Genomic DNA, 15,578 nt, shown 5'->3' on the forward strand with positions numbered 1-15,578 from the left:
TGGTTATAACAGCACTTATTAATCTTTATGAAGTAGTAAAATGTGTTAGAAACACGTGCAGATTGATATACAAGTATCAAACCGAACTATTTACTTTTTATACGTTTGCTTCATAGTGTCATTTTACATCTAAAACCTAACATATTATTGCACAGGATATACACGTGAGTTGTATTTTAGTAAACATCATTTCATTCGTATATGATCTGTATCATACATATATACTTACGTCTCTTTTTAGTGTTCGACATACAACAAAGACATCTAACGTACGGTTTCATAAATGGCTGTAGTCGCAAGTTTAAAGAATTTTGGAATTGGAGCTTTCAACGCGCGGCGTCTTATTTTTAAAGGTATTTATAAAAAAATACCTGATTGAATATTCCGATAAAATACTTAAACAACGATTAATATGTATTGCTTTCAAATATGCTTTTGGTATATTTGTCCGGTAGAATGAAAGTAATGAACTAATGCAGCGATAGGTTATGTTGCTTATGATACTTGTTTTTTTTCAGCGGTGTTATCAAATAATAGACAGCTTGTCACGATGTCAGAATCACTGAATAAAATACCTGATGTGGATATCGATGGTCACGGAAGATTTAAATACATCTTGGTCAACATTTATGACGAACGTGCAGGTGTCAGCAAATCCATCGTCAGAGGTTATGCTAGAGCTGAATGGCATTGTAAGTAATCATTATAAAATGTTTACAATTTTTTGACGTTTTTGCGCTGAAACAATCCTTTTTGCTTAAAATATTATTACATCGGCTTTATATGAAGTATCTTCTTATGTAAAATATGTGGTGAGTATGAAATGGAAAGTTATAAGACTTATAAATATCTTAGACAAAAGTTTTATTTAGAGTTGTAAATTATTTAGAAGGTTCATAGGTTAGAGTTTCACATATATTCTTGTACAATCATATTCATATGATTTATTATTTACATAAATAACGATATAATCTGTACAGTTTTACATACATATGTGCCTATACATGTGCAATAAAATCCATAAGTCAGGCACGAATCATTGTAAAACATGCCTCTGGATTATCTTATTCTATCAAGGTACAATGACTTTTGTAATCTATTTAATTACATAAAACACTCATTTCACAATTAATAAAAGACAATACGAGACAATACCGAGATATTTTCTGCCTAAAAAAATAGATTCGAGATATTCGATTTTTTATAGATTGATTTTTATGATTGATTCTGTCAAGTATGTAGATGAATGGATTTTACAATGTGTCATTTAATAATCTTATTATTCGATAATCGTCGATTTGCACATAATTTAAAGGGCAGTACGATTTTCATTTATAAGAATGGCGCGGGTAGGAACTGCATAACCCGTAGTGTATTCTCAATGGCGAAAATCGTCTCTCAATCAACCTTACCAGACCTGTGGTAAGATAGTTTTAGCAATTAAAAATTATTACGCTCTATTGATATTATACATAGAATAAAATGTTTAAAAACAGAGAATAATGTTTCCCCACAACATATATACATGACGTTAATGAAGGAAGATAAAACGATACGTAAATGTTTAAAATACTTAAAATTTCATAACTACTCGCGTATTCATCGAAACCTCCTCAATCGTCAATTAATCAACGAAAGAAAGAAAACATCGTGGTCAATTTTTTAAAGCGTTGCTTTCCTTTTCGCGTTACTAAGAAGCTCTTCTAAAGCAACACCAAGCTCTCTGTATATCGAAACCCAATTTACAGTTCTTATGATTCGAAGTTTTCACGTTTCTCGCATCGTTATTATTCTTCGTCGATGATCGCGACGATGCATCGGTCGTTTGCGCCTGGTCTCAGGTACTGTCGCTTTCCTCATAATGCTCTATCAGATCCACGTCGATGTCCCTGGACTCTTTTAGTTTCTCTTTAATCGGTTCTAATTTACTTGTCTTGTATTTGTGTTCGTTATCCTCTTGCCTCTCGAGATTCTCCGTAATCTCCTCGTTCGGCTTCCCCAAAACTCTTGGCTCTTTGATCGGGGACGGAAAGCCCACTAAATCCGGATCTGTGCTGCTATGCATTAACGTGAACGGTAACTTAAGCGACACTTCTCCGCCCATTGTTGAAATTAGTAGCTTTACCTGTAAGGATGATAAGATGAATCGAAGCCAAATGTGATTACTAAAAAAGAGAGAAAAAACATCGGACGTTCATCGAAATTCGTATTTTTATGAATAGAGATAAAAAAGTGGGACTTGCTTAAATAAATATTTGGTTGCGATATTTTATGTACGTAGCTTTGCATATTATTCTGTACATTCTGTACTCGTAAATGCACAAATACCCGCTATTCGATGAAAATGATAGACTGCTCTTGCGAATAGTTTAAGTTTTATAAATTACCTCGCTTATACGATCCACAGGCGAAGAAGCAATTTTCGCTTATAATATCTTTTTGTTTGTTAAGATGGCTTACCTTCACGTAATAGGAAACGTATATGGCAAAAACGTTTCTATCCTCTGGATCGTTTCCAGGACAAATAACGGTGGAGGCTAACGTCGCCTCCGCCTTCGTGTAACTGTCCTCCAAAGCAATCCAATTTTTGGTCGAGCCTTTGATCGGTCTAAGCGTATAGCTTTTCTTCAGCGAAACTCCGGGACCTATCGGGCATCCCTCTTGCGACGACAGCAAGGCCACCACGTTCTTGAATTTGCCGTTGCTGAACATGCACACATCTACGTGTTGCACGATGAAAACCTGCGGAACAACCGGTTGCGTTAGCGGAGAGAATCATGCGAAATATCATAAAAAGATTATAATTATATTATAATTTCGTGAAAAGATTATAACAGGTACTGCTGCTAGAACAATGTATAATTCACTTTGTTTTATAATGGTTGGAAGGTTTAATGAATTCTAAGAGAATCCGTCAGCTTTGTGGAGTTTAATACGTGTATTTAGAGAATTTTGAGAGTAAACCTTTTAATGGAGCAACGTAATGTAATGTAACGAGATGAAACAAGTCTTGAGAAATAATTTCTGCATGGTTTTATTGCTTCGTTTTAATTTATTCGTTTTATACATTATGCAAGCGAAGCTTCGTTGCATTTAAAATAAAGGGCAGGTTAATTACGACGCTAATTTAGTAGAAAGACTGGTATTTGCCAACCGAAAAACAAATACGACTACGTGTTTTAAGTCTAGTGTATGTAACTTGTCGAGTCTACTCTGTGTCAGTCTGTTTGTCAAACTGTCGGAACAAAGTTAACATAGCGGACTTATTTGGAACCCGTACACTAGTCATCACGCTATCGAACCCGTCTGTTCTCGTTTTCAAACAATGTTCGTCACACTCGCTAATGAACTGTGGCGCAAAGGAAATTGACACGGACGTGGTCGCTTTACGTTCTCGGCTCCTTCTGTCGTCTGAGCGAATTCACCAGCCAACCCTATTCTCTCTATTCTTTTGCACCTGTTTAATTCTCTTATATTTATTATCCTAATTTACGATACCATCGATTTCGTCTGTACTTTTTAGCTTTTTCTATATAATTAAAAAAATATGCGAAAGAAGTATTCGAAACTTGGGAAACTTAGCACGAGTTGTAATATTAATTTGATAACTCTTCCAAGTCTCGATGAAATTTGGAAATTTTTGAAAATGAAGCCTCTACATTGGTAAAAAATATTTCTTCCTGTTAAGTTTTATCGTTTCTCTTATCATACGTCTCTAGGTTCCAAGCGATTTGTTTTACAAAGATTCGAACATCTCTTAGCCTTCTTATCGTATCTGAATCCCGGAGCGTTCGTTAAAATTGATCTTTTCATTCAAATTACAATGTTACACTCGACGCGAGTATTTCAACCGGATTCCACTAAAACCAGAGAAAAGAATAAATTTGTTTTCAAACGAAGTCGTTTATTATTGGCATCTCTATATGTTTTCTAACAGGCGATATACTACCCCCGACTATTTTTAAAGGGGTAATTATAACTCAAACCTTCTTCACGATACGCTATTCGCCAATACTTTGGAATTAAAGCGTTAGTCAGTATCTAGCGTCGAGTTTGCAACATTTTCGAGTCTCCTCAAATACGATGTACAGTTATATTACGGGTGCATGTTCTACGAACGAAATTTTGCTCGAATTAATATTCTCCGACCCGTGGATGTTACTATGCGGCATCGTGTTTCACGCGAAACTGTCTTCGTGATGGAAATAATTATGTTGCTTCGAAGGGATTCCTCGAGCTTTCAAATTCTATGTAAATTTCCTTATCGTTCGAAAACCCTCTATTTTATCACCTATGTATTTCTGTTTAACGTTAGTTAACGATGGCCAGTTCGATTGAATTTTTGAGAATTCTATTTCGTATTCGATTATTTCCTTGTGCTCCGAGCGAAGCAATAAAGCGCAGTAGAATAGGCAATCGCGTGGTCCGCCGTATCGTACGTACATTACTTCATTCGCTCGATATGCTACGGTTTAATCCATTGAACGCACACATTTTTTCGGTTTATCAATAAAAGTGATTACATTTTTTATTCTAAGAAACTCTTTACAATGAAAATAGATGACAAGTTTTGTAAGTTACATGCGTAGTTTAGTGTATGTTACGTCGAGCGACACTCTACCTAGACCAGGCCACACACCGCGGACAAGATAGCAACCAGATGTCCGCACGTCCTTACGGCATAGCCTCAATAGTCTTGAGGACTATTTATGATATAAATCTCAGGCATTTTCTAGCTAAAGTCCTTCAGACCGTACAAACATGCTTTTATTGATTCGTTTCCAAAGCCTATTGTTTACTACGGGAAGACACGGGAAAGCTAGTTTTTCTCACGTACGATACTTTACACTAGCAACTATCTATCGAGGGCGGCTAAGACCCTTCCTAGTCCATCAACCTTCTTTTATCCAATCAGAAGCAAGTCTACTGCCCTCACTTTCCTAACCAAAATTGTCATGAACAAATCCGATGGTCCCTTGCTTTAGACACACCCATCGCTAGCTTTCCTCCGACACAGCATCGTCACTTTAACTTACTTATTCTTCAACGTTCGAATAGTCAACATGTTATTACCGGGTCTCTATCCTTGGATCAATCACTTGTTTAACTTATACATACGCATCAGTGTAACTATCTTCTATATAAAGTTGTTGGAATAAACATTCATTTATACCTGTTAATTCAGTGTAAATTCAGTCGAACCACCTCTATTGTCGTAACAGAAATCAGGGGATCGATCATTTCGTGGTGTCGATTATCTAATCGTAATGGGAATTTACGACTCCCGTTCACGTGCCTTCTCGCGATCGCGTCTCTCCGCGAATGGTCGAATAAACGGTGTACATATAAGATATCTTGGTTCTTAAATCCGTAAAATAGTCGTTTACATCACCAGCATGTGCGTTAAATGGTTAACATTTTTCATAGCAATTGGTTGTGAAGCGGATTGGGTACTTAGGACGACACAAACGATGGTGCATTGTCTTTCTTTTCTTCTTTTTATGATTGAAAATTACGAAATGAATTAATAATCGGGCATCTCATCGAGGCTATCCTTATTAAAGTCAGCCGTTGTTACGTACGCGAATGACACACACGTCGTGCAGGACGTAGATTATTATTTGTAATTTTAATTTGCTCAGTTATCGAAAAGTTACTGACGGTAAGGATAAAGGAGGGATAAATCGCAAATTGCTTCTCGAGTCAAACGATCAGTCTCTTGTTAGCGTTTGAATCTGTTCCCGGTAATCCGGCTCATACATAATACAATCAGTTGCGCGACTAAGGATGCGCCTTACCTTGATCCTCCTCACAGTTTTGCTGCTGTTGTTATTGACGTTGACGTGCACAGTTATTGGATCTCCGTGTGCGTAGATCGGACGATCTAGTCGTGCTTCCAAACCCACGCGACCATCGCTCAATAAGAACGGTTTCTCCACTGTAGCATGTGGCCCTACGTACTCTGAAACAGGCAATTAGAGATTTGTAACAAGCTGGAATAAGCGAAGCACGAAAAATAGAGGAGTCAGATGTGAATCGATGAAATTGTCGCGTCTAAGAGACGAGTCAACTTACATTCCTCGATTAACACTTTGACTGCCACGTTGGTCGTATATGACCACGTCACGGTTTCTCCTGTGACGCCACGGTGGTCATTGGTGACCGGAGCCCTTCAACTTCTTACAATGGTAAAAATTGTACGAAAATTGACAGTTAGGGCATTTTGAATATAACCGGTAAATAGAAGATACTTTGAAATAAAAAGTGCCCCATTGAACGATTAAACATTTTTATTAGAACATCGATTAAAAGGAAATGAGAACAAATCTTGCATCTAACGGTGCACTGTGTTTGCATCCGCATCTTTGAGGGGTAATCTACGAATATCATTATAAACACAGCTTAGAAAATAATCGTAAATGCTGCTTTATAATCGTATAATTGAAGTTTGAAGCGTGAACATACCTTACTATTATGCGTAGAACGAGCAAATACCGTTTACTAATATCTTCCACACGTTTCAACGATGTATTCCGCACGTTTTGCTTGCGACGAAATAACGGAACGCGAATGTTTTGTTGAAATAAACGAAGCCTCGTTGTAATATGACGCTATCAATTGTTGCCAAGGTGCCACGGCGGTCACCCGTGACCACCAACAAGATAAACGGTCCACTGGGGAAGAACGTTGTCTTACATCGTCAATTTATTGTTATTTTGCCATTGTATGCTTCGAATAATAAAAATACTGCCGTGGCGTCCTGAGCGAAACGTGCGATTTCGGCGTGGCAGTCAAAGCGTTAACGCGTAACGATCACAAGGATGAATCCTCTAGAACATCTGGCCGGTCCTTTATCGACTGACCATCGGAAACTTAGCCTGTCCAACGTTTCTCGCCAATCATACTCGCACACACACACATTCGTACATAGCCTTTTACAGATAATTAAACAGGGATTTGAATGATTGATCAGCCCGTATGCAATGACTAATCGTGATCAGCTTCAAAGCAAACCGAACACACTTTGACGCTTTATGCCACTCATCCAGAAATAAAGAGCTTACCCTCGTCCTCTGTGATCTCGTTTTCCATGAACCGGACTCTCGTTTTACAAGCTTGGCCTCTGGATCCAGGAGAAGGACTCGCCGACACTGGCACGCTATATACGCTGGTAGCTGGCAACGGTGGCTTCGTAATTCGCTGGACGACACGGATACCCATCCTGACGGTCGTTTTCCGATGCAACTTCTCGTCCGCTCGTTCAGCTAAATGTCATCGTGTCCAGCGTTTAGCAGGCAGTTACGACGTTATTTACCGAGTATCAAGCCAGGAGGGTTGTTCTCGGATAATCGGAATTCCAAGCGATCGTTCAACCGTTCGATCGTACGATTCAGTTTGGTAAACGCGGCCGAGAAGAGCCGATTTAATTTGCTACGTGGGCGTAACGCGCTATCAGGGCGTTTTAAATCGAGAGTTCCTACGTGATTCTAAGCCATTACAGCGTCAGGGGACGCGAAATACGATCTGGGAAATCGATGACGAAGTTGAATCAATGAACAGCGAGTAAATTCATCGATCAACTCTTGACGTTTACATTTTTTCCTTCTGTTCGTTTATTCGCTTTTTGCTTCCTCGTTTACCGATTCGATTTGTTTAATCGATAAATTTTATCGATCTTCCTGGTGATTTCACATGGAAACACGACATGTGGATAGCTGAATAATCCTTTCATATCGTACAGCTTTTATAGAGTTTCAAAATGAATGAATTTCACAGCGAGAAGAGCGATCTATCGTTTTCATGCGTTCCTTCACAAAGGTTCGGTCGATTCTGTTTTATCCCCGTAAACGAAGCTCGATTCGGTTTACTCACCTACGTAAGCTCTGACGTCGTAGCCAGTACCAATGGGAGCCCCATTGTATTCCTTAGCAGGCACCAATTGCACCGACGGGGGTGCTAACGGCGTGATTTCCATGGTAAACGCGTGAGCATTTGGACCTAATCTTTTCACCAACGCCTCCTGCAATAGAACATCGAAACCTTATCACCGGTCGCGAACGATTCGTTTCGCAATGTATAACGTTTCTCCATCGTCTCGTTAAATTAATATCGATGGAAAGAGCTAGAGAGACTGACATTCTGGTGCCCAGTTTGAAGTAACCGACACCTTTGAATTTAATATATTACCAGAGTATAAAGGATATTTCTAATAGTATATCTGTGTTTAGAGATTAAAAAATTGACGATCGTAGTGACGAGGATCGTGAGCTTAATAATTTTACATTAATAATTAATCTTCGACTCAGAGATCCAGAGATCGTTCCATTCTCGTTCAGAGAGACTCGACGGTTTGCGTGATGCTACATATTTGAACGTTTCATTACACGATGACGGAATAATCCTCCGAAATTTGTTCTGCTTAGTCGATCGATAGAGGATTTACGCACGAATTATCGACGTATATTAGGCTGGTCTTTGACATATGTTAATTAATTGACTATTTCAAGGTTTATCGATGCGCAAGCTCTCTTCATTTCGCCTGTGAAATGATTCTCAATAAAATCGAGTCTGTGTTTTTACGCGATATCCATTTATAATTGCTCGAAAATCCAGCATATTTGTATAAGACTCGTTCAGAGTATTCTATCACGATCAATTAACGATTTATGTAATAAACGTAATGATGACAAATTGTGCATCGAAACGAAATTTATCGATCGCCGAAGCGATTCGCGAACGCAAACGCGTTATGGATAATTCTCTACGGTTTAGGCGCGGGGCTTTTACAGAGAGAGCTGTGCGAGGTTTATCACGACTAGGTGTCAAGCATTGTGGAGATATGCCATTGTTGTTCAGCCAAGTACATCGTTTCACCGAGAGCGAAATCGTAGCGCGGCGAAAAGGTTTCAATGGATATTTGACATACACGCGTACATACAATGCGTAAAAGACCGCATTCATTGGCATCGGATACGAAGCCTGGTAGCTACAACGTAGTCTCGCCGCGACGTTTTTCTAATGACATCTTCGTTCAACGCGTCAATTCTGTCGCAACGAATTAGATTCTACCGCTTCGCTCAAAGACAAAGAGACCGACAACCTGGAAAATCAATATACCGCATGAAGATAAACTATGCGGCATTTCCTAAGAATATCAATTACTCCCACCCGTGTGAAATTCCGCATTAAGATTCTATTTCCTATCATTTTTAGCCTCTCTACAGCAGATACTTTCTCGTCGAGGTTCTTCAAACAGAGCAGCTGCGATTTCTCGCGGGAAATATTTCGTTCTTAGAATATTATTTTTGGAATAGAATTTTAGATAGAAGGACGCATAGCGCTTTTTACTACCACTCGGATAATTCATTTTTCATACGACTGATTCTTATTTTTGAATTCCTTCTTCTCATTGACTCGCCACGTATTGACTATCAGACTATGAGTCAATGTTTTATAACATTTAAATTATTCGTTTGGATCGTTTATTTCCAAAAAGTTGCTCTATCAGAGAAATTTATATACTGCAACAGTATATGAAAACGTTGCCTAAAGGTATATTTAGTCGTATTTACCAGACCAGTGACGCGCATCGTTCAAGACTTCACACACTCTTGATTTCTTTTCGATTTCTCTCCGCTTGGATTCCGTCTTTTTTTTTTCAGGAAGTACTTAGCGCCTTCTCGTTCGCTTCTCCTTTACTTTCTCCCTGTTTCTTTTTTGCCTATTCGCCGTAAAGTTGGTTCGCGCTCTGTATGCATGATTGATGTGCGACGTAGCGGCTTTCAGCTCTATCGCATTACCCCTTTGAAACCCGTCGGCCGTGGAATCGTAACATTTGTAGTCCACCGTGAAACCATATTATCCAGCCGTTTTGAGTGCATCCATGTTGCGCCTCAACCACCGAGAGTAATCCTCTAACGATAATATCGCCTGAGGAACCTGAGAATTGCGCGCTTCAAGATTTTCACCACGTCTTTTCACCCTCCAATAGACGTCCTCGAGAGATTGCCAACAGGCAAATAAAAATTCTTATAATTTACGTATACAAATATTATGTATACGAGTAATCAGGTAAGTTTTGCACCGACAAAGCTAGCAAAGCCTATGAGACACGATGCTTCTCGATGCTTTTTCCTTTCTGACTGAATATCGCGGAAGGAATGTACGATAAATAAGATCTTTGTCGATTTCCTGATTTTTAATTATTAAACGAGAAGACGTCATCTTGTAATTAAAGAGGGAAGTTTCAATACGACCATTGAAAACATTGTCGTTTCTGAAACATTCTAACAGCTTTTACTTTTTAACTTTTTAATATTCGTACGTAAGGAAAACTGGTCGTTTGGGGTACACGTATATTTTCCAGTACTACAAGTATGCGCGATATTACTTGCTTCATTTTACTCGACATTTATCATGCGCACGATATAAAGAATCATTCTCGAACGAGCAATCTTTATCGTACACGTACTTTTCCATTTCTCCGTTCCTATATCATAGAAGATGGCGTCGCTCGTAATTTTTCGTTTCGCGTGACGCTCTCTTCCAGCTGCCGGATACACCAGTTTTTACGCGCGCTTCGTCTTCATTCGCATGTGCGAAAGCTTGTACACTCTCGTCTATACGTTCTTACCTTACCTTCCCTTTTGTCTCGTCTTGGCTGATTTTCCATGGAACGATCAAGAAACTTCCACTCTCATTAGCAAAGGAAACTTTCTAATTTTAGGGTGGATTAGTAGAGCGTCTTACACAATTGGACGTCGTTATTCGTGCTAGAGATAATTAATATCCGTCCTTGAAAACGATGGTTCCTCGTTAATCAGCAGAGGCTCAGATAATTCTTGCGATCTCTTTGAAATTCATTTTCCTTTTCTCTATCACTGATCTTTTACTCTCAACAACTCTACCAGATTTTATAGTATCAACCGGAATTTGCCGAAGCGGTGCCCGGAAATTGCTTTCTTCCTTCATTTTCAACGATTAATAATCGAGTGAAATGTTTCCCGCTTTCCGTTTTAAGTGCTTGATTACTTTTTAAATGTGGCCAGGTGTTTCCAGATACGCGTTATTTACTGTCCGGAATAAATAAATAAATAAATAAAATAAAATCTCGTAGGGGTATTTCGTGGAATATTGCGTGAGATTAATATTTCGAAATGTTCACCCCCGAGAATTGTCTCTTCGTTATGGATCGGCCTCTAGATACGTAGGTACATATTGTCTTTCGGTTACAGAGGGCTTAACAGAGAAATTTGCGTTATTTCGCGAGCATCGGCGAACGACCCAGAACTTAGGTACAGATTTTCATCGAGTCAAAGGAAAAAAAAAAGGAAAAAAAAAGAAACGAGAATTTTACGTAATGGATCGTTCGTCTCGCGACAATGCTACGCAGTCTCGGTAGCTTCTTATTCGTTTCTCGACAGGCGATTTGAAAGGTTCTCCAGGCGGAACCAAATTATGATTGATCACCGAATCCTAAAAGTCTCCAGTCATAATGACTTTCCATTTGTGTTCGTCCTCGCTTCTCGTACGACTCGATTTTCACTCGATAGTATTTCCGTTGCCCCTCGAGAAAGAGATTTTATCGTTCGGGACGATAATCGAACGTGTGACGTTTCCAATTTGCCGAAAAGATTCTGGCGACTTTTTCGAGCGATCGATTCTGTAACTGATTTTCTCGGTAAAGGAGCCAAAGAAAGGGTGTTCCTGAAATTTAACAGTTTTCTTTTTTTCTCGTTAAAATGACTAAACATTCAACTTTCCTTCTTCTCACTTTTCGGTCGAATCAACATCGATTCGTTAACGCGGTTCGTGTTTGCTTTAAAAAAGCGGGCCAACTACCTACCATTGACGAAAATTAGTCGAACGGGAATTAATTTTCGTGGAACGCAACAACGCCGCGTAACAATAGCCACGGGGCAAAAATGCATTTTCGTTCATTCGGATAGCAAAAGCACAAATTCTGGCGACGTTCTCTGCTAGTTAATTAATAACTTTTGCCGTATCCGGCAAACTCTGATTATCGTTTATTTATGCGGCAGCGATATCACGCCAAGCTTCTCGTGCTTAGCCTCGGTGTTTCGCGGGATTCAAACGATCCCATTAGTCTTAGTATTTCTTGCTTTGTTCCGCATAAATCGTGGTTATTACACACAGCGACGTGGCAATTTTTTCTCTGACGTTCGTAGCGGTAATTTTCGACCGGCGAAGTGATATTAAACATTTATAAATGACCCGAAATATAATTCGGCCGAGCTTGACAGTGGCGAAAATAAAAGTCTTGTCGCGATTCGTTACCCAATATGCACTGCGCTACTCCAAACCGCAGCTAAATGGAGGATAATTAAAGCTGTTTGTTTGATAAATAATTTACATACAAGTGAATATTTTCAAAGCGGGTATAACGTTTTAAAATATATTTATGAAACTCGCAAGAGGAAGACGATAAATACTTTGTCGCTATCGCGCGAGTCGTTCGGTGTTCGAATACTCTTCAAATTTCGTCGAATAAAAGCTTTGTCCTTTTCTTCTTTTCCAGCTACTCGTTTTCCAGAGTCCACAGCAGCCAAGCGAACGAAAAATTTCGTTTATCGTCGTTCACCGTTAATAAAACCTTATGGAGTTCTAATGAAACGCAACCTCGACCCGATTCCATGATAATTGCGAGCTGGCGAATATCGTTATCGTGTGCACCGTGTTACTTCGCAACGTTTACTTAGGAGAAACGGACGAACGTTGGAAGCACGCTGATTTTAACTGCCTTTTAATTGGCAATCGATCCAATGTATCTGAAGGAAAGGAACATCACCAACTGCGGTACGAGTCGTTCGCCATTGAATCGATCGATACGATTTAAATGCCCTCCTACCTTTACCGTCATCAATCGCGATCAATTAATACAGGAAAGTCGTGCAGAGGTAATTTTGCGGATAAATCCAGCGTAACGCAATACTACGGCTGACTATGCCGTGTTGTACAGCGCCGGTGCTGTTGCAAAAAGGAGATTCGCGAGAGTAATTGAAATGGATGAAAGTAGAAGCCAAGCGAGAACAGTTTCCTCGACGTTCCTTTGGCGATAGAAAGGAACAAGAAAAACGCTGAAGAAGCACGTTTCAATTTACGTCATGGATTCGTTGAAACGAACTTAATTCTGACGAACGATTAACGTAAACAAAGAACACGCTCGGCATCGTGTAAACCTTCTGCCACTTGACTGTCCATTCTTGTTTTATCTCAACGTGCGAACGAATGGAATTTGATCGAAACACAAGAGAAAAAAAAAAGATTGAATGTAATTTTATAACGCGTAACGGTGCAATAAATCGTCTGCGAAAGATTTCTTTCTAGTCTGGTTTAAATAAAAGATTGCGTAACGATGAAAAGAACGATCTTGAAGAGGATTCGAGGTCAGTCGTATTTTTCTACCCAGTTACTTTCGAGTTATTCTTCTTTTTTGCTTCGAGAACAGTTCGCAACGGTTATCGTTTTCCATCCACACACGTCGGTTGTTTCGCGGTTTAAGAAATCTCTAGAGAATTACTTTGTAATCGGAGAATGCAACTTTGGTCGCTTGAAATTATCCAAAGAGAACGGAATCTTGTTAGCGAAACGTTCAAAAGTCAGTTTCGATAATTGGAAACACGATAATCCGTGGGAACGAGAATTCTTGATATTTTACATGGAGATGTTGAGCGATAAAGAATTGTAAAAACGTTCGTGCTATTGTTAGCGAGTAAGAAGAGCGAATGGGAAGAGAAGCGACGCGAATAATACGCGAGTAAACTCTACGAGGAATTTGGAATGGAATTCGGAATGCGTGTAATGTGGAATAATCGACTAGCATTGGACTGTAAGCGATCAAATCATCGAAGGAGCGAGAGAATCGTTTGAAAGTCGAAGGAGGAGAAGTTTGCGAAAATCGTGATTTGTTCGCAGATTTATTATTTATCCTGTTTGTTTCTATTTTATCGAGAAAAGGTGAAATTGTACGTAAATCAGCGAAGAATTAAGGAATTTATTTGAAAGCCAAAGAATTTATAATATAAAGAACTATAATATCATTGTCGAATATAACTTCATTTATATTTAACAACTCAATCGTTATTCGCTTCGCGGTCGAAAATATTCTATCAAATTTCGATCTACGACAGCAAGCTCGTGGAAAGATGATGAGGAAAAAGCAAATTCCCCGAAGAATTGCCATGCAATCAAGCCGTGATATAAATTCCATGCTCGTCGAACGAGATCCTGCGGTGGTGGGTAAGACCAGCCTCGCGTATTACGACGGGTCGCGGCCTTGACACTAACCCTGACCCGCTGCTAGGTCGATTTGGCGCGTCGTGAAAATTATTTATCAAGTCTCTTTCTCTTTTCCCGGATATTTCATCTGGTTGTGGTTTTTACAGGCGCCGTGCGATCCATTATTCATTCGATCGATGAATTAGACATGAACGACGATCGTTTCGTAGGATATCATCGAAAGATAAGCCACTTCGTCGCACCTTCGCTCGTGTTACGAGTCTCGAAACCACGTCCCCCGCGATATCAAGAAATGCTTCTTTAATTTCCCCCGAGTTCGTTCGGTTATAGTTAGCACATCTGAAGCTTTTCGTCTTATGCTTAAAGCCAGAGATCTCAAGTTCTCTCTTTTATTAGGTTGTCCCAAAAGTGTCTTTCCTTCGCAAACGTGTTTTTTGCAATATTGCACCTTCGTACAAACGTGAAAGCAAGTCTGTGAAATGTCGCGGACAAAATAATATAAAACAAAAAACGTGCGTCTATTATTTCCTCATAAAACGAAAGAAACATTTCGGACAACCTAATAGATTTATAACAAATCGTATAGCATCTATCGTGTATTTTGTTGTCTATATTTTTCAATATATATATATATATATATAGATATACTTTCTCAATGGGTATGTTCGTTAAATTAGTCATCGTAGTTGCGCATTATCAAGAAGATTATAGGATTGTAGGAAGATTATAGGAAATTCTAATTTGCCAAATTTAGAATATGACGTATATTTAAATAGGCAGTGAGGTGTAATGTTCGTAGCTTGTGGCGTGAAGGAACAAAACTAATCCGGAGGGAGACGCATCGGTTCTTATTTCATACGTAGGACCTCAAGGTGTTTTCACTCTGCTCGCGATAGGGACGAGTACACCGTACAATTTGAACCAACCGATGGGACACCTTTGCACCCGTCACAGCTGTATCTCTGCGAATCCGTACGCGGATACCCGATATCCGGCGTCGTTTCGCAATTCCGCAGATGGCGGAGGAAGATCCATTGCGAGAGAAACGTGATCTCTGGTGAGCACAGTCGGAGAAAAGCAATTTCATCGCGATACGTTTCACCATTTCACTGTGTGTTGGTGCTGCCGTCGTTTATGAATACGCGAAGATCGATACGCCAGGATGCCTAGGATCGAGAGAACGTTTCGTTCGTTTTTTAATGTTTATCGAAGCTCGAAGCGACGGTTAACCGAAGCTTTCGATACCGTTCGGTAGGTTGGGTGACGCAAAGAAGCTCGATCCTGGCCAGGAGCTGACCTTGGCCTGCAGCGAACGCTGT

General features: G+C 39.5%; 2 protein-coding genes across 15 annotated transcripts in view; one reads left to right on the forward strand and one right to left on the reverse strand.

Moving 5' to 3' along the window:
• The first annotated feature begins 22 nt into the window (after positions 1-22).
• LOC122565863 (14 kDa phosphohistidine phosphatase-like) overlaps positions 23-15,578 on the forward strand; it is a 62,641-nt gene continuing 47,085 nt past the window's right edge. For both annotated transcript variants that reach the window (XR_006316302.1, XM_043722306.1), the window contains exons 1-3: positions 23-164; positions 242-353; positions 519-692. Coding sequence is in view for 1 of the 2 variants with exons in the window: in XM_043722306.1 (XP_043578241.1) it covers positions 284-353; positions 519-692 (244 nt within the window). In the remaining variant the exon portion in view is untranslated. The remainder of the gene's footprint in view (positions 165-241; positions 354-518; positions 693-15,578) is intronic.
• Positions 919-15,578, reverse strand: part of LOC122565854 (phosrestin-2-like) — a 145,081-nt gene continuing 130,421 nt past the window's right edge. For all 13 annotated transcript variants that reach the window (XM_043722290.1, XM_043722288.1, XM_043722292.1 and 10 more), the window contains 5 exons: positions 7,873-8,020; positions 7,065-7,265; positions 5,799-5,962; positions 2,461-2,742; positions 919-2,125 (listed from right to left, as the gene is read on the reverse strand). In XM_043722290.1, the coding sequence (XP_043578225.1) occupies positions 1,838-2,125; positions 2,461-2,742; positions 5,799-5,962; positions 7,065-7,265; positions 7,873-8,020 (1,083 nt within the window). In that variant the 3' untranslated portion in view covers positions 919-1,837. The remainder of the gene's footprint in view (positions 2,126-2,460; positions 2,743-5,798; positions 5,963-7,064; positions 7,266-7,872; positions 8,021-15,578) is intronic.

This window comes from Bombus pyrosoma, linkage group LG3 (genome assembly GCF_014825855.1).
Source record: "Bombus pyrosoma isolate SC7728 linkage group LG3, ASM1482585v1, whole genome shotgun sequence".
In the NCBI taxonomy this organism is placed as follows: domain Eukaryota; kingdom Metazoa; phylum Arthropoda; class Insecta; order Hymenoptera; family Apidae; genus Bombus; species Bombus pyrosoma.